Source organism: Bombina bombina, chromosome 8, assembly GCF_027579735.1.
Source record: "Bombina bombina isolate aBomBom1 chromosome 8, aBomBom1.pri, whole genome shotgun sequence".
Classification (NCBI taxonomy): domain Eukaryota; kingdom Metazoa; phylum Chordata; class Amphibia; order Anura; family Bombinatoridae; genus Bombina; species Bombina bombina.
Genome location: NC_069506.1, coordinates 30665806 through 30691849, shown reverse-complemented (window position 1 = coordinate 30691849; position 26044 = coordinate 30665806). Strand labels below are relative to the sequence as shown.

The window sequence follows — 26044 nt, the reverse complement described above, 5'->3', positions numbered from 1 at the left end:
TGATTGGGGGATGAGGGGAGTGGCAGAGGTATTTAATTCTTTGGCTGGGGTGTCTTTGCCTCTTCCTTGTGGCCAGGTTCTTAATTCCCACAAGTAATGAATGAAGCAGTGGACTCTCCTCCCACAGATGGAAAGGAAATTATCAGGTAAGCATAATTTGTTTTTTATTTGTTCTCTTGCTATCTTTATTTGAGAAAGCTTGAAATGTAAGCTAAGAAGATGGCCCAGTTTTTGGTTCAGCACCTGGGTAGCGCTTGTTGATTGGTGGCCTATGTTTAGACACAGGTGGGACCGCTACATTCTTTAAAAATGAATGCTGAGAGCGGCAGGGTGGGGGAAGGAGGAAATGGGATGGAGAAGGCGAGAGAGGTGGGTCCTAGAGTGGAGAGTGGGTTCCTATAGTGAAGAAGGGGAAAGATCATGGAAGGGGGAGGCGGGGTAAATGAGGGGGGCATCTACACTACCGAAAAACCTGTTTTGTTATGTTTTTTTAAATATATAAAAAGAAAAATGAATACAAAACTGGGTACTAAGATGGGGGTAACCATTGGGGGGGTGGTGAGGAAGGGAAGAGAGCTCTTTAGGAGGGATCAGTGCTGAAGGAAGTCATAATAAGCAGAAATTGAAGGGAAATTTACATAGGCTTTGTGCTTGTGGCATATACAAGGTCTGTAGTTATACAGCAGGTACAATAGACCAGGCAGGTGTGCTGAGCTGCTGTACCAGTTTGCAGGGATGTTAGCGCTCAGTTAGGATATCTCACACACTCTGTACCTTATGTCAGTAAGCGGATGTCTTTTATGTTCCAGGTGAAAGTGTCCCTGAGATGAAGACCCCTTTACCCGACAGTCCTCAGGCTGCCAGCACACTATACTCATCAGAAGAACACAGACGACACACACTCTTCTGTGGCACTCAAGTCATCCAAGCCAAAACCTACCTGGAAGCAGAAGTCATCGCTGTGGTGACCAGAACAGGTAACTGCATCTTTGTCACTTATCACTTATGTATGTAGAACCCAAAGTTTTAAGCTGAGAGGTGTCATCAGTTTTGTGCTATATGATTAAAGTTGGTACCTTACAAATAGATTGTCAAGTATAATACGGTCCATTTTATCATACAGCATCTTGTGTAGTTCTGCAGTACATTTTAGTTTGCTCCTCTCTCCCTGTGAAGTTCCAGAAAGTAATACAAGAGTTTCTTATCCACTATGCCAGAGCTTTCCAAACTTTTCATGTTGGGGACACACTTTTTAGACCTACATCATTTCGCGACACGGTAATTAATTCAGTTGTACTAGCAAAAAGGAGGTTAAACTAACTTGTTTTAAAAGATACAGACACATACATAAATTGTATAATAACAAAATGTATTTGCAAGTAACAGTATGTATGTGCAAGAATTAAAAAAAAGTTTAACACCAATAGCTACTTACTATTTTAATGGGATGTATGAGGTTGATGGGATGAACACAGTTTCTGAATATTTGGTTCAATATTAGATAAAGACACTCACGTCTCATCATCAAGCATTTTTAAGCTTCCACTTCCTATCCCTATATCAAGAGCAGGAGCAGCAATGTACTACTGGGAGCTAGTTGCAGAAAAAAAAACACTTTGACTTCTGACTTCAGCTCAGCGTTTAAGCTGCCGCCCTCAGAGCTCTGTGAGTCCAACTGACTACTGCCTGCGCTGCACACTGCAGTCCCACTCACTGACTACACATGCAATCACGATCCAATTAAGGAGACTACACGTGCAGTCAGGAGCCAATGTGCCGCCAATGGGAATAGTTTCAGTTCCCACTGAGCTGCGCCAATTGGTTAAGATGATCTGTAACCCACTAGGTATCAATCACATGTCAACCATGTGATATGCGTAGCAGGCAGGCGGAAAGTCAGAAACCAAAAAAATATTTAAAAAAAAATTAAATTTACATTTTTTTGTGCTGAAGCAGGGACACACCTGAACACTGCTGCCGACACACTAGTGTGTCCCGACACACAGTTTGGAAAGCACTGCACTATGCAAAGGATGCGGCTGCACAAAAATACAGGCACTGAAGTTAAAAAATAACTTTTATTAATCCAACTATAAAACTGACATAGGGTCAAGGATTAAAGAGAATCCTTACGAATTTCGTGCCCACCCTTGGTACTTAATCATAAACATTTAATATTTTTGTGCAGCGGCATCCTTTGCTTTACATATTGTGGCTGACTCAGCCCCTCATGGCTTGCACACCCTCAGCTGTCTAGTATACCACATGATCCCTTCCTGTTTCTGGTGGCGTTTTCAGCTTACTTCAGGACCTGGAGCGGTTTGATGAGGTGTGACTTTCTTAACCACTGGTTCCCCACAAAAAAAATCAGTGTAACCCAAGGGCTTCTTTAACAGGTGATAAAGACCTTTCCTGATTACCAAACCTCAGTCTTATGGCTAGATTTAGAGTTTTGTTGGTAACGACCCGCGTAGCTAACGCTGGCTTTTTTCTGGCCGCACCTTTTAAATAACTCTGGTATTGAGAGTCCACAGAATGGCTGCGTTAGGCTCCAAAAAAGGAGCGTATAGCATATTTAACGCAACTTCAACTCTCGATACCAGAGTTGCTTATGGACGCGGCCAGCTTCAAAAACGTGCTTGTGCACGATTCCCCCATAGGAAACAATGGGGCTGTTTGAGCTGAAAAAAAACCTAACACCTGCAAAAAAGCCGCGTTCAGCTCCTAACGCAGCCCCATTGTTTGCTATTGGGAAATACTTCCTACGTCTGCACCTAACACTCTAACATGTACCCAGAGTCTAAACACCCCTAACCTTACACTTATTAACCCCTATTCTGCCGCCCCCGCTATTGCTGACCCCTGCATATTATTATTAACCCCTAATCTGCCGCTCCGTAAACCGCCGCTACTTACATTATCCCTATGTACCCCTAATCTGCTGTCCCTAACACCGCCGACCCCTATATTATATTTATTAACCCCTTATCTCCCGACCGGACCACACCGCTATTATAATAAAGTTATTAACCCCTAATCCGCCTCACTAACCCTATAATAAATAGTATTAACCCCTAATCTGCCCTCCCTAACATCGCCGACACCTAACTTCAAACATTAACCCCTAATCTGCCGACTGGAGCTCACCGCTATTCTAATAAATGGATTAACCCCTAAAGCTAAGTCTAACCCTAACACTAACACCCCCCTAACTTAAATATAATTTAAATCTAACGAAATTAATTAACTCTTATTAAATAAATTATTCCTATTTAAAGCTAAATACTTACCTGTAAAATAAATCCTAATATAGCTACAATATAAATTATAATTATATTATAGCTATTTTAGGATTTATATTTATTTTACAGGTAACTTTGTATTTATTTCTCCAACATAGGTGTGTCCGGTCCACGGCGTCATCCTTACTTGTGGGAATATCTCTTCCCCCAACAGGAAATGGCAAAGAGTCCCAGCAAAGCTGGCCATATAGTCCCTCCTAGGCTCCGCCCACTCCAGTCATTCTCTTTGCCGTTGCACAGGCAACATCTCCACGGAGATGGTTAAGAGTATGTGGTGTTTAGTTGTAGTTTTTTATTCTACTATCAAGAGTTTGTTATTTTAAAATAGTGCTGGTATGTACTATTTACTGTGAAACAGAAAAGGATGAAGATTTCTGTTTGTGAGAGGAAGATGATTTAGCAGACAGTAACTAAAATCGATTGCTGTTTCCACATAGGACTGTTGAGATGAAGTAACTTCAGTTGGGGGAAACAGTTAGCAGACTTTTCTGCTTAAGGTATGACTAGCCATATTTCTAACAAGACTGTGTAATGCTGGAAGGCTGTCATTTCCCCTCATGGGGACCGGTAAGCTATTTTTCTTAGTTTCAAACAGAATAACAGGCTTAATATGGGCTATAAAACTGGTAGACACTTTTATGGGCTAAATCGATTGCTTTATTTGGACATTTTATTCATGTTTATGCTGATAATTCACACTTATAAACTTGGGGAACGTTTTTTAACGTCAGGCACTATGTTAGACACCTTTTCCAGTCAGGAAGGGCCTTCCCAGTTGTAGGCTGAGCCTCATTTTCGCGCCATTACTGCGCAGTTGTTTTTGAGAGTAAGACATGCAGATGCATGTGTGAGGACCAGAAAGTTGTTGGAAAAGTGTCTGGAAGGCGTCATTTGGTATTGTATTCCCCTCTGGGCTTGGTAAAGTCACAGCAAAGGCTGTAGCTGGGACTGTATAGGGGTTAAATTTGTAAACGGCTCCAGTTCCGTTATTTTAAGGGTTAAAGCTCTGAAAATTGGTATGCAATACTATTGAGGCTTTAAGACACTGGTGAAATTTTGGTAAATGTTGAACAATTCCTTCATACTTTTTCACATATTCAGTAATAAAGTGTGCTCTGTTTAAAATTTAAAGAGACAGTAACGGTTTTGTTTTAAAACGTTTTTTGTGCTTTATTGACAAGTTTAAGTCTGTTTAACATGTCTGTGCCTTCGGATAAGCTATGTTCTATATGTGTGAAAGCCAATGTGTCTCATCACTCAAAATTGTGTGATAATTGTGCCATAGCGTCCAAACAAAGTAAGGACAGTACTGCCACAGATAATGAAATTGCCCAAAATGATTCCTCAGATGAGGGGAGTAGACATGATACTACATCATCCCCTACTGTGTCTACACCAGTTTTGCCCACGCAGGAGGCCCCTAGTACATCTAGCGCACCAATGCTTATTACCATGCAACAATTGACGGCTGTAATGGATAACTCCATAGCAAATATTTTATCCAAAATGCCTGCATATCAGAGAAAGCGCGATTGCTCTGTTTTAAACACTGAAGAGCAGGAGGGCGCTGATGATAATTGTTCTGTCATACCCTCACACCAATCTGAAGTGGCCATGAGGGAGGTTCTGTCAGATGGGGAAATTTCAGATTCAGGAAAAATTTCTCAACAAGCTGAACCTGATGTTGTGACATTTAAATTTAAATTAGAACATCTCCGCGCACTGCTTAAGGAGGTGTTATCTACTCTGGATGATTGTGACAACATGGTCATCCCAGAGAAATTATGCAAGATGGACAAGTTTCTAGAGGTTCCGGTGCACCCCGACGCTTTTCCTATACCCAAGCGGGTGGCGGACATAGTGAATAAGGAGTGGGAGAAGCCCGGCATACCTTTTTTTTTTTTTTTTTTTTTTTTTTTTTTTTTTTTTTTTTTTTTTTTTTTTGTTCCCCCACCTATATTTAAGAAATTATTTCCTATGGTCGACCCCAGAAAGGACTTATGGCAGACAGTCCCTAAGGTCGAGGGGGCAGTTTCTACTCTAAACAAGCGCACTACTATCCCTATTGAGGATAGTTGTGCTTTCAAAGATCCTATGGATAAAAAATTAGAAGGTTTGCTTAAAAAGATTTTTGTACAGCAGGGTTACCTTCTACAACCCATTTCGTGCATTGTTCCTGTCACTACAGCAGCGTGGTTCTGGTTCGAGGAACTAGAAAAGTCGCTCAGTAGAGAGACTCCGTATGAGGAGGTTATGGACAGAGTTCACGCACTTAAGTTGGCTAACTTTTATTTTAGATGCCGCTTTGCAATTAGCTAGATTAGCGGTGAAAAATTCAGGGTTTGCAATTGTGGCGCGCAGAGCGCTTTGGCTAAAGTCTTGGTCAGCGGATGTATCATCCAAGACAAAATTGCTTAACATCCCTTTCAAAGGTAAAACTCTCTTTGGGCCAGAATTGAAAGAGATTATCTCAGACATTACTGGGGGAAAGGGCCACGCCCTTCCACAAGATAGGCCTTTCAAGGCTAAGAATAAGTCTAATTTTCGTTCCTTTCGCAATTTCAGGAACGGACTGACCTCTAATTCCGCATCCTCTAAGCAAGAGGGTAATGCCTCACAGCCCAAACCAGCCTGGAAACCTATGCAAGGGTAAGCAGGCCAAGAAGCCTGCTGCTGCTAACAAAACAGCATGAAGGAGTAGCCCCCGATCCGGGACCGGATCTAGTAGGGGGCAGACTCTCTCTCTTTGCTCAGGCTTGGGCAAGAGATGTTCAGGATCCCTGGGCACTAGAAATAGTTTCTCAGGGTTATCTTTTGGAATTCAAGGAACTACCCCCAAGGGGAAGGTTCCACATGTCTCACTTATCCTTAAACCAAATAAAGAGACAGGCGTTCTTACATTGTGTAGAAGACCTGTTAAAGATGGGAGTGATACACCCTGTTCTAATGACGGAACACGGAATGGGATTTTACTCAAATCTGTTCGTAGTTCCCAAAAAAGAGGGAACCTTCAGACCAATTCTGGATTTAAAGATCCTAAACAAATTTCTCAGGCTACCATCGTTCAAAATGGAAACCATTCGAACGATTCTACCCACTATCCAGGAAGGTCAATTTATGACTACCGTGGATCTAAAGGATGCGCACCTACATATTCCTATCCACAAAGAACATCATCAGTTCCTAAGGTTCGCCTTTCTGGACAAACATTACCAGTTTGTGGCTCTCCCATTCGGGTTAGCCACTGCTCCAAGGATTTTCACAAAGGTACTCGGGTCCCTTCTAGCGGTTCTAAGACCAAGGGGCATTGCAGTAGTACCGTACTTGGACGACATTCTAATTCAAGCGTCGTCCCTTTCAAAAGCAAAGGCTCATACAGACATCGTTCTGGCCTTTTCTCAGATCTCACGGATGGAAGGTGAACATAGAAAAGAGTTCTCTGTCTCCGTCAACAAGAGTTCCCTTCTTGGGAACAATAATAGATTCCTTAGAAATAAGGATTTTTCTGACAGATGTCAGAAAGTCAAAACTTCTAAGCGCTTGTCAAGTTCTTCACTCTGTTCCACGTCCTTCCATAGCTCAGTGCATGGAAGTGGTAGGGTTGATGGTTGCAGCAATGGACATGGTTCCTTTTGCACAAATTCATCTAAGACCATTACAACTGTGCATGCTCAAACACTGGAATGGGGACTATACAGACTTGTCTCCAGTGATTCAAGTAGATCAGAAGACCAGAGAGTCACTCCGTTGGTGGCTGACCCTGGACCATCTATCCCAGGGAATGAGCTTCCGCAGACCAGAGTGGGTCATTGTCACGACCGACGCCAGTCTAGTGGGCTGGGGTGCGGTCTGGGAATCCCTGAAAGCTCAGGGACTATGGTCTTGGAAAGAGTCTCTTCTCCCGATAAACATTCTGGAACTAAGAGCGATATTCAATGCTCTCAGGGCTTGGCCTCAGCTTGCAAAGGCCAGATTCATAAGATTCCAATCAGACAACATAACGACTGTTGCGTATGTCAATCATCAGGGGGGAACAAGGAGTTCCCTAGCGATGAAAGAAGTGACCAAAATAATGCAATGGGCAGAGGATCACTCCTGCCATCTATCTGCGATCCACATCCCAGGTGTGGAAAACTGGGAAGCGGATTATCTGAGTCGTCAGACTTTCCATCCGGGGGAGTGGGAACTCCACCCGGAGATCTTTGCCCAGTTGACTCAATTATGGGGCATTCCAGACATGGATCTGATGGCGTCTCGTCAGAACTTCAAGGTTCCTTGTTACGGGTCCAGATCCAGGGATCCCAAGGCGACTCTAGTGGATGCACTAGTAGCACCTTGGACTTTCAACCTAGCTTATGTGTTCCCACCGTTTCCTCTCTTTCCCAGGCTGATAGCCAGGATCAAACAGGAGGGGGCCTCTGTGATCTTGATAGCTCCTGCGTGGCCACGCAGGACTTGGTATGCAGACCTGGTGAATATGTCATCGGTTCCACCATGGAAGCTACCTTTGAGACAGGACCTTCTTGTTCAGGGTCCATTCGAACATCCAAATCTGGTATCCTCCAGCTGACGGCTTGGAGATTGAACGCTTGATTCTATCAAAGCGTGGGTTTTCAGATTCTGTGATAGATACTCTGGTTCAGGCCAGAAAACCGGTAACTAGAAAGATTTACCATAAAATATGGAAAAGATATCCCATGGGAATCCCTTGGATTCACACCAACAGATATAAGATAAAAATTCCTAAGATTCTTTCCTTTCTGCAGGAAGGTTTGGATAAAGGATTATCTGCGAGTTCTTTAAAGGGACAGATTTCTGCTTTATCTGTCTTACTACACAAACGACTGGCAGCTGTGCCAGATGTTCAAGCATTTGTTCAGGCTCTGGTCAGGATCAAGCCTGTTTACAGACCTTTGACTCCTCCCTGGAGTCTAAATCTAGTTCTTTCAGTTCTTCAAGGGGTTCCGTTTGAACCTCTACATTCCATAGATATTAAGTTATTATCTTGGAAAGTTTTGTTTTTGGTTGCTATTTCTTCTGCTAGAAGAGTTTCAGAGTTATCTGCTCTGCAGTGTACTCCGCCCTATCTGGTGTTCCATTCAGATAAGGTTGTTTTGCGTACTAAGCCTGGTTTTCTTCCAAAGGTTGTTTCCAACAAGAATATTAACCAGGAGATAGTTGTACCTTCTTTGTGTCCGAAGCCAGTTTCAAAGAAGGAACGTTTGCTACACAACTTAGATGTAGTCCGTGCTCTAAAGTTCTACTTAGAAGCTACAAAAGATTTCAGACAAACATCTTCTCTGTTTGTCGTTTATTCTGGTAAAAGGAGAGGTCAAAAAGCGACTAATACCTCTCTTTCCTTTTGGCTTAAAAGCATCATCCAATTGGCTTACGAGACTGCCGGACGGCAGCCTCCTGAAAGAATCACAGCTCACTCCACTAGGGCTGTGGCTTCCACATGGGCCTTCAAGAACGAGGCTTCTGTTGATCAGATATGTAAGGCAGCGACTTGGTCTTCACTGCACACTTTTGCCAAATTTTACAAATTTGATACTTTTGCTTCTTCGGAGGCGATTTTTGGGAGAAAGGTTTTGCAAGCCGTGGTGCCTTCCGTTTAGGTGACCTGATTTGCTCCCTCCCTTCATCCGTGTCCTAAAGCTTTGGTATTGGTTCCCACAAGTAAGGATGACGCCGTGGACCGGACACACCAATGTTGGAGAAAACAGAATTTATGCTTACCTGATAAATTACTTTCTCCAACGGTGTGTCCGGTCCACGGCCCGCCCTGGTTTTTTAATCAGGTCTGATGAATTATTTTTTCTAACTACAGTCACCACGGTACCATATGGTTTCTCCTATATTTTTCCTCCTGTCCGTCGGTCGAATGACTTGGGTGGGCGGAGCCTAGGAGGGACTATATGGCCAGCTTTGCTGGGACTCTTTGTCATTTCCTGTTGGGGAAGAGATATTCCCACAAGTAAGGATGACGCCGTGGACCGGACACACCGTTGGAGAAAGTAATTTATCAGGTAAGCATAAATTCTGTTTTTAACCAGGTACAATAGCTATTAAATAGTTAAGAACTATTTAATAGCTAAAATAGTTAAAATAATTACAAAATTACCTGTAAAATAAATCCTAACCTAACACTGCACTATCAATAAATTAATTAAATAAAATACCTAAAATTACCTACAATTAAACCTAACACTACACTATCAATACATTAACCCCTTAATGACCGGACCATTTTTCAATTTTCTTACCCTTAATGACAATGGCTATTTTTACATTTCTGCAGTGTTTGTGTTTAGCTGTAATTTCCCTCTTACTCATTTACTGTACCCACACATATTATATACCGTTTTTCTCGCCATTAAATGGACTTTCTAAGGATACCATTATTTTCATCATATCTTATAATTTCCTATAAAAAAAATATAAAATATGAGGAAAAAATTGAAAAAAACACACTTTTTCTAACTTTGACCCCCAAAATCTGTTACACATCTACAATCACCAAAAAACACCTATGCTAAATAGTTTCTAAATTTTGTCCTGAGTTTAGAAATACCCAATGTTTACATGTTCTTTACTTTTTTTGCAAGTTATAGGGCCATAAATACAAGTAGCACTTTGCTATTTCCAAACAACTTTTTTTCAAAATTAGCGCTAGTTACATTGGAACCCTGATATCTGTCAGGAATACCTGAATATCCCTTGACATGTATATATTTTTTTTTAGAAGACAACCCAAAGTATTGATCTAGGCCCATTTTGGTATATTTCATGCCACCATTTCACCGCCAAATGTCATCAAATAAAAAAAAAAGTTCACTTTTTCACAAATTTTGTCACAAACTTTAGGTTTCCCACTGAAATTATTTACAAACAGCTTCTGCAATTAAGGCACAAATGGTTGTAAATGCTTCTTTGGGATCCCCTTTGTTCAGAAATAGCAGACTTATATGGCTTTGGGGTTGCTTTTTGGTAAGTAGAAGGCCGCTAAATGCTGCTGCGCACCACACGTAAATTATGCCCAGCAGTTAAGGGGTTAAATTAGGTAGCTTGTAGGGAGCTTGCAGGGTTAATTTTAGCTTTAGGGTAGAGATCAGCCTCCCACCTGACACATCCCACCCCCTGATCCCTCCCAAACAGTTCTCTTCCCTCCCCCACCCCACAATTGTCCCCGCCATCTTAAGTACTGGCAGAAAGTCTGCCAGTACTAAATAAAAGGAGTTTTTCTTTTTTTTAATAAAAAAAAAAAAAATGTTTTAGCTGTGATGGACTCCTGCCTTAGCCCCAACCTCCATGATCCCCCCCCCCAGCTCTCTAACCCTCTCCCCTACCTAATTGCCGCCATCTTGGGTACTGGCAGCTGTCTGCCAGTACCCAATTTGCCCCCCAAAAAAGTGTTTTTTTTTATTATCTTTTAATACCATTTTAATTTTTTCTGTAGTGTAGCAGCCCCCCACAATACCCCAACCCCCTCCCAGATCCTCATATATTTAATTTTTCCCCCCTCTTCCCACTCATTGGTGTCAGTGTGGGTAGGTAATCGCGCGCGCGCACGCGCATGCGCGCACCCGCACGCTCCCGGCACCCGGCGTGCACATTGCACTAACAGGAGCCGGATGCCGGGTAGCGATGGGCCGCCCACCCGCCTCCCTGTTGCGCTCCCACCCACCAACGAACCGGCCGCATCGCTACCGGTGCAGAGAGGGCCACAGAGTGGCTCTCTCTGCATCGGATGCTTTCTAAAGGGTATTGCAGGATGCCTCAATATCGAGGCATCACTGCAATACCCTGAGAGCTGCTGGAAGCGATTGCGATCGCTTCCAGCACTCTCTTAGACAAGTGACGTACCAGGTACGTCCATTGTCACTAACTGCAAGTTTTTGCAGGACGTACCTGGTACGTCACTTGTCATTAAGGGGTTAATTAAATACAATATCTACAAATAAATACAATGAAATAAACTAACTAAAGTACAAAAAATAAAAAAATATTTACAAACATCAGAAAAATATTACAACAATTTTAAACTAATTACACCTACTCTAAGCCCCCTTAAAAATAACAAAGACCCCCAAAATAAAAAAATGCCCTACCCTATTCTAAATTACTAAAGTTCAAAGCTCTTTTACCTTACCAGCCCTGAACAGGGCCCTTTGCGGTGCATGCCCCAAAGAATTCAGCTCTTTTGCCTGTAAAAAAAACATACAATACCCCCCCCAACATTACAACCCACCACCCACATACCCCTAATCTAACCCAAACCCCCTTAAATAAACCTAACACTAAGCCCCTGAAGATCTTCCTACCTTGTCTTCACCATGCCAGGTATCACCGATCGTTCCAGGCTCCGAAATCTTCATCTAAGCCCAAGCGGGGGCTAGACATCCATCATCCGACGGCTGAAGAAGTCTAGAAGAGGCTGCAAAGTCTTCATCCTATACGGGAAGAAGAGTAGATCCGGACCGGCAACCATCTTCTTCCAAGCGGCATCTTCTATCTTCATCCGATGAGGACCGGCTCCATCTTCAAGACCTCCATCGCGGATCCATCCTTCCCGACTTCCCGACGAATGACGGTTCCTTTAAGGGACATCATCGAAGATGGCGTCCCTCGAATTCCGATTGGCTGATAGGATTCTATCAGCCAATCGGAATTAAGGTAGGAAAATTCTGATTGGCTGATGGAATCAGCCAATCAGAATCAAGTTCAATCCAATTGGCTGTTCCGATTAGCCAATAGAATGCGAGCTCAATCTGATTGGCTGATCGGATCAGCCAATTGGATTGAACTTGATTCTGATTGGCTGATTCCATCAGCCAATCAGAATTTTCCTACCTTAATTCCGATTGGCTGATAGAATCCTATCAGCCAATCGGAATTCGGGGGACGCCATCTTGGATGATGTCCCTTAAAGGAACCGTCATTCGTCGGGAAGTCGTCGGAAGAAGAAGGTTTATTTAAGGGGGGTTTGGGTTAGATTAGGGGTACGTGGGTGGTGGGTTGTAATGTTGGGAGGGGGGGTATTGTATGTTTTTTTGTTTTTTTTTTTACAGGCAAAAGAGCTGAATTCTTTGGGGCATGCCCCGCAAAGGGCCCTGTTCAGGGCTGGTAAGGTAAAAGAGCTTTGAACTTTAGTAATTTAGAATAGGGTAGGGCATTTTTTTATTTTGGGGGTCTTTGTTATTTTATTAGGGGGCTTAGAGTAGGTGTAATTAGTTTAAAATTGTTGTAATATTTTTCTGATGTTTGTAAATATTTTTTTTTATTTTTTGTAACTTAGTTCTTTTTTATTTTTTGTACTTTAGTTAGTTTATTTCATTGTATTTATTTGTAGATATTGTTATTTAATTAATGTATTGATAGTGTAGTGTTAGGTTTAATTGTAGGTAATTGTAGGTATTTTATTTAATTAATTTATTGATAGTGTAGTGTTAGGTTTAATTGTAACTTAGGTTAGGATTTATTTTACAGGTAATTTTTGTAATTATTTTAACTATTTTAGCTATTAAATAGTTCTCAACTATTTAATAGCTATTTTACCTGCTTAAAATAAATACAAAGTTACCTGTAAAATAAATATAAATCCTAAAATAGCTATAATATAATTATAATTTATATTGTAGCTATATTAGGGTTAATTTACAGGTAAGTATTTAGCTTTAAATAGGAATAATTTATTTAATAAGAGTTAATTAATTTCGTTAGATTTAAATTATATTTAAGTTAGGGGGGTGTTAGTGTTAGACTTAGCTTTAGGGGTTAATCCATTTATTAGAATAGTGGCGAGATTCGGTCGGCAGATTAGGGGTTAATAATTGAAGTTAGGTGTCGGCGATGTTAGGGAGGGCTGATTAGGGGTTAATACTATTTATTATAGGGTTAGTGAGGCGGATTAGGGGTTAATAACTTTATTATAATAGCGGTGCGGTCCGCTCAGCAGATTAGGGGTTAATAAGTGTAGGCAGGTGGAGGAGACGTTGTGGGGGGCAGATTAGGGGTTAATAAATATAATGTAGGGGTCGGCGGTGTTAGGGGCAGCAGATTAGGGGTACATAAGTATAACGTAGGTGGCGGTCGGCAGATTAGGGGTTAAAAAATGTAATCGAGTGGCGGCGATGTGGGGGGACCTCGGTTTAGGGGTACATAGGTAGTTTATGGGTGTTAGTGTACTTTAGAGCACAGTAGTTAAGAGCTTTATAAACCGGCGTTAGCCCAGAAAGCTCTTAACTACTGACTGTTTTCTGCGGTTGGAGTTTGTCGTTAGAATTCTAACGCTCACTTCAGACACGACTCTAAATACCGGAGTTAGAAAGATCCCATTGAAAAGATAGGATATGCAATTGACGTAAGGGGATCTGCGGTATGGAAAAGTCGCGGCTGAAAAGTGAGCGTTAGACCCTTTCCTGACTGACTCCAAATACCGGCGGTAGCCTAAAACCAGCGTTAGGAGCCTCTAATGCTGGTTTTCACGGCTACCGCCAAACTCTAAATCTAGGCCTTAGTTCATGTCTAGACAGCTTTATAGATACTGACTTTTCTAGTTTAAAGGAACACTGAACCCAATTTTTTTCTTTCGTGATTCAGATAGAGCATGCAATTTTAAGCAACTTTCTAATTTACTCCTATTAATTTTTCTTCGTTATCTTGCTATCTTTATTTGAAAAAGAAGGCATCTAAGTTTTTTTATTAGTTCAGACTCTGGACAGCACTTTTTTATTGGTGAATGAATTTATCTACCAAGCATCTAAACTTGCATTCTTGCATTTCAAATAAAGATACCAAGAGAATGAAGAAAATTTTGATAATAGGAGTAAATTAGAAAGTTTATTAAAATGTCATGCTCTATCTGAATCACGAAAGAAAAAAAATTGGGTTCAGTGTCCCTTTAATACAAACCTTTTAGTACTGAAGCTTATCCAGCAACAGAACATTTTTGAAGAAGTGATAGCAGACTGAGAGTTAGATTCACTAATAACCTATACACTGAGAGCTAGATTCATTAATGACTTATACACTGAGAGCTAGATTCATTAATGACTTATACACTGAGAGCTAGATTCACTAATGACCTATACACTGAGAGATTGATTCACTAATGACCTATACACTGCAGAATCTGTTGGCGCTCTACAAATGCCTGATAATAATAATATACACTGAGAGCTAGATTAATTGATGACCTATACACTGAGATCTAGATTCACTAATGACCTATACACTGAGAGCTAGATTCATTGATGACTTATACACTGAGAGATAGATTCACTAATGACCTATACACTGAGAGCTAGATTCACTAATGACCTATACACTGAGAGATAGATTCACTAATGACCTATACACTGAGAGATAGATTCACTAATGACGTATGCACTGAGAGCTAGATTCTCTAATGACTTATACACTGAGAGATAGATTCACTAATGACCTATACACTGAGAGCTAGATTCAGTAATGACCTATACACTGAGAGTTAGATTCACTAATGACCTATACACTGAGAGATAGATTCACTAATGACCTATACACTGAGAGCTAGATTCACTAATGACGTATGCACTGAGAGCTAGATTCTCTAATGACTTATACACTGAGAGCTAGATTCACTAATGACCTATACACTGAGAACTAGATTCACTAATGACTTATACACTGAGAACTAGATTCACTAATGACCTATACACTGCAGAATCTGTTGGCGCTCTACAAATACCTGATGATGATGATGATGATGATGATATACGCTGAGAGTTAGAGATGATGATGATGATGATATACGCTGAGAGTTAGAGATGATGATGATGATGATATACGCTGAGAGTTAGAGATGATGATGATATACGCTGAGAGTTAGAGATGATGATGATATACGCTGAGAGTTAGAGATGATGATCATATACGCTGAGAGTTAGAGATGATGATCATATACGCTGAGAGTTAGAGATGATGATGATGATATACGCTGAGAGTTAGAGATGATGATGATGATATACGCTGAGAGTTAGAGATGATGATATACGCTGAGAGTTAGATTCACTAATGACTTATCCACTCTCACCAATTCTAATGATATTTTAAGGAGCCATTTATTTTTATTTTTTAATATTTTATTTTTTCCCCAGTGCAGCATACATGAGTAGACAATAACAGTTACAAATCAGTTATTACAAGGTAAAACCATGAACATTCGTTATGCAACTGCACTGGGTATTTTACTTTCCTTAAACATAGCTCCCCGCCCACCTCCCTTCTCCATCCTCCTATCCTCCCTCTACAACTATCTCTTAAACTATGCAATTCCATATCAAAATTAACAAGCCAGTGGTCTAGGTGGTCTCTCTATTTGGTTGACATCTTCGCCACTTTGGACAGAGTTTGAGGTATCAATGTCTCTTTCAGTGTTCTCCAAAAGTCTCTGCTAGCTGTGGGCCAGGCATGCCCTTCGAATGAACAAGAAGCATTTGTTTATTTTCCACTTTGTTAGAAGATAAGGATAGCACCGGCATCTATTAGACTAAGGTCCCACCCCTCCAACCGTCCCTATTTCTTCCTCTCCCTCCATCACTTCTGCACTTACCATCCCCCCTCGGAGCGTCACTCCCAGGATTGCCCTCCCCCCTGCATTTCCGTAACTCCCAGTCAAGTGTCCTCTAGAAGGCCTCTAGGTGAAAATATTCCAGTCCCCCCGTAGCTGAGCATTTAAGATAAAGTCGGAGTCTTTGAGTGGGTATAAGATCTGTTTCTGGTGTGTGAGATCAAGGGTTTTGATAAAGGGTCCCCACTTAATCATGAATTTCTCCTGTTAAGTGTAGTCAGTCCACGGGTCATCATTACTTATGGGATATTAACTCCTCCCCAACAGGAAGTGCAAGAGGATCACCCAAGCAGAGCTGCTATATAGCTCCTCCCCTCTACGTCACACCCAGTCATTCTCTTGCACCCAACTAATAGATAGGATGTGTGAGAGGACTGTGGTGATTAAACTTAGTTTTTTATATCTTCAATCAAAAGTTTGTTATTTTAAACGACACCGGAGTGTGTTTCCTTCTCAGGCAGAATTTGAAGAATAATCTACCTGAGTTTTTGTATATGATCTTAGCGGACGTAACTAAGATCAGTTTGCTGTTCTCGGCCATTCTGAGGAGTAAGGTAACTTCAGATCAGGGGACAGCGGGCAGGTTCACCTGCAAAGAGGTATGTTGCAGTATATTATTTTCTAAGGAATGGAATTGACTTTGAAAATACTGCTAATACCGATATAATGTAAGTACAGCCTTAAATGCAGTAGTAGCAACTGGTATCAGGCTGACATGTATATATGTTAACACTTAAGTATTTCTGGGGAATGGCACTTCACTGGGAAAATACTGTATGCATATATCTTTTAGCCTAACTTGCAGTGGGAGCGACTAGCAGCAGGCTTTTTAAAGACATTTCATATATTTGATTTTAAACGTTTGCTGGCATGTTAAATCGTTTAATTATCTGAGGTACTTGGTGAAAATTGTTTTGGGCTTTATTTTCCACATGGCTGTCGTTGTTTTAAATTAAAACAGTTTACTGAGCTCCCCTCACTGTTGTAGTTTTAGTGGGAGGGGCCTATTTTGGCGCTTTTACTACGCATCAGAAATTCAGTCACAGTCTGTCTTTTTCTCCCTGCATGATCCAGGACGTCTCCACAGAGTTCAGGGGTCTTCAAAACTAGTTTTGAGGGAGGTAATCACTCACAGCAGTCCTGTGAGACTGTGCTTGACTGTGATAAAAATGTTTATATTGTCAATTGTTATACGTTTTTTTCTGATATTAAGGGTTAATCATCCATTGCTAATGTGTGCAATCATTTGCTAATTTTGGTTTATATAACTAATCCGGTTCATTGTTATTCAACTGTGACAGTTTTTTGTGTGCTTCTTAAAGGCACAGTAACGTTTTTACATATTGCTTGTAAATTTAGTTGAAAAGTATTTCCAAGCTTGCTAGTCTAATTGCTAGTTTGTTTAAACATGTCTGACTCAGAGGAAACTCTTTGTGCAATATGTTCAAAAGCCGAGGTAGAGCCCAATAGAAATTTATGTACTAATTGCATTGATGCTACTTTAAATAAAAGTCAATCTGTACATGTTAAGCAACATTCACCAGACAACGAGAGGGAAGTTAAGCCGACTAACTTGCCTCACGTGTCAGTACCTGCATCCCCCGCTCAGGAGGTGCGTGATATTGTAACGCCAAGTACATCAGGGCGGCCATTACAAATCACTTTACAAGACATGGCTAATGTTATGACTGAAGTTTTGTCTAAATTGCCAGAACTTAGAGGTAAACGAGATCACTCTGGGATGAGAACAGAGTATACTGATAATGCTAGGGCCATGTCTGATACTGCGTCACAATATGCAGAGCATGAGGACGGAGAGCTTCATTCTGCGGGTGACGGATCTGATCCAAATAAATTGGATTCAGACATTTCAAATTTTAAGTTTAAGCTGGAAAACCTCTGTGTGTTGCTAGGGGAGGTGTTAGCGGCTCTGAATGATTGTAACACAGTTGCAATCCCAGAGAAAATGTGTAGGTTGGATAAATATTTTGCGGTACCGACGAGTACTGACGTTTTTCCTATACCTAAGAGACTTACTGAAATTATTACTAAGGAGTGGGACAGACCCGGTGTGCCTTTCTCACCCCCTACTATATTCAGAAAAATGTTTCCAATAGACGCCACCACACGGGACTTATGGCAAACGGTCCCTAAGGTGGAGGGAGCAGTTTCTACTTTAGCTAAGCGTACCACTATCCCGGTGGAGGATAGCTGTGCTTTTTCAGATTCAATGGATAAAAAGTTAGAGGGTTACCTTAAGAAAATGTTTGTTCAACAAGGTTTTATATTACAACCCCTTGCATGCATTGCGCCTGTCACGGCTGCGGCTGCATTTTGGTTTGAGTTTCTGGAAGACACCCTTGACTCAGCGACATTAGATGAGATTTCACTTAAGCTTAAAACCCTTAAGCTAGCTAATTCATTTATTTCTGATGCCGTAGTACATTTAACTAAACTTACGGCTAAGAATTCCGGATTCGCCATTCAGGCACGCAGAGCGCTGTGGCTAAAATCCTGGTCAGCTGATGTAACTTCTAAATCGAAATTACTTAACATACCTTTCAAGGGGCAGACTTTATTCGGGCCCGGTTTGAAAGAAATTATCGCTGATATTACGGGAGGTAAAGGCCATGCCCTGCCTCAAGACAGAGCCAAACCTAGGGCTAGACAGTCTAATTTTCGTGCCTTTCGTAACTTCAAGGCAGGAGCAGCATCAACTTCCTCTGCTCCAAAACAGGAAGGAGCTGTTGCTCGCTACAGACAAGGCTGGAAACCTAACCAGACCTGGAACAAGGGCAAGCAGGCCAGAAAACCTGCTGCTGCCCCTAAGACAGCATGAAGTGAGGGCCCCCGATCCGGAAGCGGATCTAGTGGGGGGCAGACTCTCTCTCTTCGCCCAGGCTTGGGCAAGAGATGTCCAGGATCCCTGGGCGCTGGAGATCATATCTCAGGGATATCTTCTGGACTTCAAAGCTTCTCCTCCACAAGGGAGATTTCACCTTTCAAGGTTGTCAACAAACCAGATAAAGAAAGAGGCGTTTCTACGCTGTGTACAAGACCTTTTACTAATGGGAGTGATCCACCCAGTTCCGCGGTCGGAACACGGACAAGGGTTTTACTCAAATCTGTTTGTGGTTCCCAAAAAAGAGGGAACCTTCAGACCAATATTGGATTTAAAGATCCTAAACAAATTCCTAAGAGTTCCATCGTTCAAGATGGAAACTATTCGGACAATCTTACCCATGATCAAAAGAGGTCAGTACATGACCACAGTGGATTTAAAGGATGCTTACCTTCACATACCGATTCACAGAGAACATTACCGGTATCTAAGGTTTGCCTTCCTAGACAGGCATTACCAGTTTGTAGCTCTTCCCTTCGGGTTGGCTACGGCTCCAAGAATCTTTACAAAGGTTCTGAGCTCTCTTCTGGCGGTACTAAGACCGTGAGGAATTTCGGTAGCTCCGTACCTAGACGACATTCTGATACAAGCGTCAAGCTTTCAAACTGCCAAGTCTCATACAGAGTTAGTACTGGCTTTTCTAAGGTCGCATGGGTGGAAAGTGAACGAGGAGAAGAGTTCTCTCTTACCACTCACAAGAGTTCCCTTCTTGGGGACTCTTATAGATTCTGTAGAAATGAAAATTTACCTGACAGAGGACAGGTTAACAAAGCTTCTAAATGCTTGCCGTGTCCTTCATTCCATTCAACACCCGTCAGTGGCTCAATGCATGGAGGTAATCGGCTTAATGGTAGCGGCAATGGACATAGTTCCTTTTGCACGCCTGCACCTCAGACCGCTGCAATTGTGCATGCTAAGTCAGTGGAATGGGGATTACTCAGATTTGTCCCCTATGCTGAATCTGGATCAGGAGACCAGAGATTCTCTTCTATGGTGGCTTTCTCGGCCGCATCTGTCCAGGGGGATGCCCTTCAGCAGACCAGACTGGACAATTGTAACTACAGACGCCAGCCTTCTAGGTTGGGGCGCTGTCTGGAATTCCCTGAAGGCTCAGGGATCATGGACTCAAGAGGAGAGTCTCCTTCCAATAAACATTCTGGAATTGAGAGCAGTTCTCAATGCCCTACTGGCTTGGCCTCAGTTAGCAACTCTGAGGTTTATCAGGTTTCAGTCGGACAACATCACGACTGTGGCTTACATCAACCATCAGGGAGGAACAAGAAGTTCCCTAGCGATGATGGAAGTATCAAAGATAATTTCCTGGGCAGAGTCTCACTCTTGCCACCTGTCAGCGATCCACATCCCAGGAGTGGACAACTGGGAGGCGGATTTCCTAAGTCGCCAGACTTTTCATCCGGGGGAGTGGGAACTTCATCCGGAGGTCTTTGCCCAAATACTTCGACGTTGGGGCAAACCAGATATGGATCTCATGGCGTCTCGCCAGAACGCCAAGCTTCCTCGTTACGGGTCCAGGGACCCGGGAGCGGTCCTGATAGATGCGTTGACAGCACCTTGGACCTTCAGGATGGCTTATGTGTTTCCACCATTCCCGATGCTTCCTCGTTTGATTGCAAGGATCAAACAGGAGAAAGCATCAGTGATTCTAATAGTGCCTGCGTGGCCACGCAGGACCTGGTATGCAGATCTAGTGGACATGTCATCCTGTCCACCTTGGTCTCTGCCTCTGAGACAGGACCTTCTAATTCAGGGTCCTTTCAAACATCAAAACCTAATTTCTCTGAAGCTGACTGCATGGAAATTGAACGCTTAATTTTATCAAAGCGTGGATTTTCAGAGCCAGTAATTGATACCTTAATACAGGCTAGGAAACCTGTTACCAGGAAAATTTACCATAAGATATGGCGTAAATATTTACACTGGTGCGAATCCAAGGGTTACTCATGGAGTAAGGTTAGGATTCCTAGGATATTGTCTTTTCTACAAGAAGGTTTAGAAAAGGGTTTATCTGCTAGTTCGTTAAAGGGACAGATCTCAGCTCTGTCCATCCTTTTACACAAGCGTCTGTCAGAAGTTCCAGACGTTCAGGCTTTTTGTCAGGCTTTGGCCAGGATTAAGCCTGTGTTTAAATCTGTTGCTCCGCCGTGGATCTTAAACTTAGTTCTTAACGTTTTACAGGGTGTTCCGTTTGAACCCCTTCACTCCATTGATATCAAGCTGTTATCTTGGAAAGTTCTGTTTTTAATGGCTATTTCCTCGGCTCGTAGAGTCTCTGAATTATCAGCCTTACATTGTGATTCTCCGTATCTGATTTTTCATTCAGATAAGGTAGTTCTGCGTACTAAACCTGGGTTCTTACCTAAGGTAGTCACTAACAAGAATATCAATCAAGAGATTGTTGTTCCATCATTGTGTCCTAACCCTTCCTCAAAGAAGGAACGACTTCTGCACAATCTAGATGTAGTCCGTGTCCTGAAATTTTATTTATAGGCAACTAAAGATTTTCGACAAACTTCTTCTCTGTTTGTCGTTTATTCTGGACAGAGGAGAGGTCAAAAAGCATCTGCTACCTCTCTATCCTTTTGGCTTCGTAGCATAATACGTTTAGCCTATGAGACTGCTGGACAGCAACCTCCTGAAAGGATTACAGCTCATTCTACTAGAGCTGTGGCTTCCACTTGGGCCTTTAAGAACGAGGCCTCTGAACAGATTTGCAAGGCTGCAACTTGGTCTTCTCTTCATACTTTTTCCAAATTTTACAAATTTGACACTTTTGCTTCTTCGGAGGCTGTTTTTGGGAGAAAGGTTCTTCAGGCAGTGGTTCCTTCCGTATAGAGATCCTGCCTGTCCCTCCCGTCATCCGTGTACTTAGCTTTGGTATTGGTATCCCATAAGTAATGATGACCCGTGGACTGACTACACTTAACAGGAGAAAACATAATTTATGCTTACCTGATAAATTCCTTTCTCCTGTAGTGTAGTCAGTCCACGGCCCGCCCTGTTTTTTAAGGCAGGTCTAAATTTCTCCAACATAGGTGTGTCCGGTCCACGGCGTCATCCTTACTTGTGGGGATATTCTCTTCCCCAACAGGAAATGGCAAAGAGCCCAGCAAAGCTGGTCACATGATCCCTCCTAGGCTCCGCCTACCCCAGTCATTCTCTTTGCCGTTGTACAGGCAACATCTCCACGGAGATGGCTTAGAGTTTTTTAGTGTTTAACTGTAGTTTTTATTATTCAATCAAGAGTTTGTTATTTTGAAATAGTGCTGGTATGTACTAGTTACTCAGAAACAGAAAAGAGATGAAGATTTCTGTTTGTATGAGGAAAATGATTTTAGCAACCGTCACTAAAATCCATGGCTGTTCCACACAGGACTGTTGAGAGCAATTAACTTCAGTTGGGGGAACAGTGAGCAGTCTCTTGCTGCTTGAGGTATGACACATTCTAACAAGACGATGTAATGCTGGAAGCTGTCATTTTCCCTCTGGGATCCGGTAAGCCATGTTTATTACGATTGTAAATAAGGGCTTCAAAAAGGGCTTATTAAGACTGTAGACTTTTTTTGGGCTAAATCGATTGATTATTAACACATATTTAGCCTTGAGGAATCATTTTATCTGGGTATTTTGATATAATAATATCGGCAGGCACTGTTTTAGACACCTTATTCTTTAGGGGCTTTCCCAAAGCATAGGCAGAGCCTCATTTTCGTGCCGGTGTTGCGCACTTGTTTTTGAGAGGCATGGCATGCAGTCGCATGTGAGAGGAGCTCTGATACTTAGAAAAGACTTTCTGAAGGCGTCATTTGGTATCGTATTCCCCTTGGGGCTTGGTTGGGTCTCAGCAAAGCAGATACCAGGGACTGTAAAGGGGTTAAAGTTCAAAACGGCTCCGGTTCCGTTATTTTAAGGGTTAAAGCTTCCAAATTTGGTGTGCAATACTTTTAAGGCTTTAAGACACTGTGGTGAAAATTTGGTAAATTTTGAACAATTCCTTAATGTTTTTTTGCATTTGCAGTAATAAAGTGTGTTCAGTTTAAAATTTAAAGTGACAGTAACGGTTTTATTTTAAAACGTTTTTTGTACTTGTTATCAAGTTTATGCCTGTTTAACATGTCTGAACTACCAGATAGACTGTGTTCTGAATGTGGGGAAGCCAGAATTCCTATTCATTTAAATATATGTGATTTATGTGACAATGACAATGATGCCCAAGATGATTCCTCAAGTGAGGGGAGTAAGCATGGTACTGCATCATTCCCTCCTTCGTCTACACGAGTCTTGCCCACTCAGGAGGCCCCTAGTACATCTAGCGCGCCAATACTCCTTACTATGCAACAATTAACGGCTGTAATGGATAATTCTGTCAAAAACATTTTAGCCAAAATGAACACTTATCAGCGTAAGCGCGACTGCTCTGTTTTAGATACTGAAGAGCATGACGACGCTGATATTAATATTTCTGAAGGGCCCCTAACTCAGTCTGATGGGGCCAGGGAGGTTTTGTCTGAGGGAGAAATTACTGATTCAGGGAACATTTCTCAACAAGCTGAACCTGATGTGATTGCATTTAAATTTAAGTTGGAACATCTCCGCATTCTGCTTAAGGAGGTATTATCCACTCTGGATGATTGTGACAAGTTGGTCATCCCAGAGAAACTATGTAAAATGGACAAGTTCCTAGAGGTGCCGGGGCTCCCAGAAGCTTTTCCTATACCCAAGCGGGTGGCGGACATTGTTAATAAAGAATGGGAAAGGCCCGGTATTCCTTTCGTCCCTCCCCCCATATTTAAAAAATTGTTTCCTATGGTCGACCCCAGAAAGGACTTATGGCAGACAGTCCCCAAGGTCGAGGGAGCGGTTTCCACTTTAAACAAACGCACCACTATACCCATAGAGGATAGTTGTGCTTTCAAAGATCCTATGGATAAAAAATTAGAAGGTTTGCTTAAAAAGATGTTTGTTCAGCAGGGTTACCTTCTACAACCAATTTCATGCATTGTCCCTGTCGCTACAGCCGCATGTTTCTGGTTCGATGAGCTGATAAAGGCGGTCGACAGTGATTCTCCTCCTTATGAGGAGATTATGGACAGAATCAATGCTCTCAAATTGGCTAATTCTTTCACCCTAGACGCCACCTTGCAATTGGCTAGGTTAGCGGCTAAGAATTCTGGGTTTGCTATTGTGGCGCGCAGAGCGCTTTGGTTGAAATCTTGGTCGGCTGATGCGTCTTCCAAGAACAAGCTACTTAACATTCCTTTCAAGGGGAAAACGCTGTTTGGCCCTGACTTGAAAGAGATTATCTCGGATATCACTGGGGGTAAGGGCCACGCCCTTCCTCAGGATCGGCCTTTCAAGGCAAAAAATAAACCTAATTTTCGTCCCTTTCGTAGAAACGGACCAGCCCAAAGTGCTACGTCCTCTAAGCAAGAGGGTAATACTTCTCAAGCCAAGCCAGCTTGGAGACCAATGCAAGGCTGGAACAAGGGAAAGCAGGCCAAGAAACCTGCCACTGCTACCAAGACAGCATGAAATGTTGGCCCCCGATCCGGGACCGGATCTGGTGGGGGGCAGACTCTCTCTCTTCGCTCAGGCTTGGGCAAGAGATGTTCTGGATCCTTGGGCGCTAGAAATAGTCTCCCAAGGTTATCTTCTGGAATTCAAGGGACTTCCCCCAAGGGGGAGGTTCCACAGGTCTCAGTTGTCTTCAGACCACATAAAAAGACAGGCATTCTTACATTGTGTAGAAGACCTGTTAAAAATGGGAGTGATTCATCCCGTTCCATTAAGAGAACAAGGGATGGGGTTCTACTCCAATCTGTTTATAGTTCCCAAAAAAGAGGGAACGTTCAGACCAATCTTAGATCTCAAGATCTTAAACAAGTTTCTCAAGGTTCCATCGTTCAAGATGGAAACCATTCGAACTATTCTTCCTTCCATCCAGGAAGGTCAATTCATGACCACGGTGGATTTAAAGGATGCGTATCTACATATTCCTATCCACAAGGAACATCATCGGTTCCTGAGGTTCGCATTCCTGGACAAACATTACCAGTTCGTGGCGCTTCCTTTCGGATTAGCCACTGCTCCAAGGATTTTCACAAAGGTACTAGGGTCCCTTCTAGCTGTGCTAAGACCAAGGGGCATTGCTGTAGTACCTTACTTGGACGACATTCTGATTCAAGCGTCGTCCCTTCCTCAAGCAAAGGCTCACACGGACATTGTCCTGGCCTTTCTCAGATCTCACGGATGGAAAGTGAACGTGGAAAAGAGTTCTCTATCTCCGTCAACAAGGGTTCCCTTCTTGGGAACAATAATAGACTCCTTAGAAATGAGGATTTTTCTGACAGAGGCCAGAAAAACAAAACTTCTAGACTCTTGTCGGATACTCCATTCCGTTCCTCTTCCTTCCATAGCTCAGTGCATGGAAGTGATCGGGTTGATGGTAGCGGCAATGGACATAGTTCCTTTTGCACGCATTCATCTAAGACCATTACAACTGTGCATGCTCAGTCAGTGGAATGGGGACTATACAGACTTGTCTCCGAAGATACAAGTAAATCAGAGGACCAGAGACTCACTCCGTTGGTGGCTGTCCCTGGACAACCTGTCACGAGGGATGACATTCCGCAGACCAGAGTGGGTCATTGTCACGACCGACGCCAGTCTGATGGGCTGGGGCGCGGTCTGGGGATCCCTGAAAGCTCAGGGTCTTTGGTCTCGGGAAGAATCTCTTCTACCGATAAATATTCTGGAACTGAGAGCGATATTCAATGCTCTCAAGGCTTGGCCTCAGCTAGCGAGGGCCAAGTTCATACGGTTTCAATCAGACAACATGACAACTGTTGCGTACATCAACCATCAGGGGGGAACAAGGAGTTCCCTGGCGATGGAAGAAGTGACCAAAATCATTCTATGGGCGGAGTCTCACTCCTGCCACCTGTCTGCTATCCACATCCCAGGAGTGGAAAATTGGGAAGCGGATTTTCTGAGTCGTCAGACATTGCATCCGGGGGAGTGGGAACTCCATCCGGAAATCTTTGCCCAAGTCACTCAGCTGTGGGGCATTCCAGACATGGATCTGATGGCCTCTCGTCAGAACTTCAAAGTTCCTTGCTACGGGTCCAGATCCAGGGATCCCAAGGCGGCTCTAGTGGATGCACTAGTAGCACCTTGGACCTTCAAACTAGCTTATGTGTTCCCGCCGTT

The 26044-nt window shown here is 42.6% G+C and overlaps 1 protein-coding gene across 2 annotated transcripts in view; it reads left to right on the top strand.

Annotated features, from left to right (window-relative positions):
- ATP13A2 (ATPase cation transporting 13A2) overlaps positions 1–26044 on the top strand; it is a 163614-nt gene that overhangs the window by 37110 nt on the left and 100460 nt on the right. For both annotated transcript variants that reach the window (XM_053690263.1, XM_053690262.1), the window contains one exon: positions 810–977. In XM_053690263.1, coding sequence (XP_053546238.1) covers positions 810–977 — 168 coding nt within the window. The remainder of the gene's footprint in view (positions 1–809; positions 978–26044) is intronic.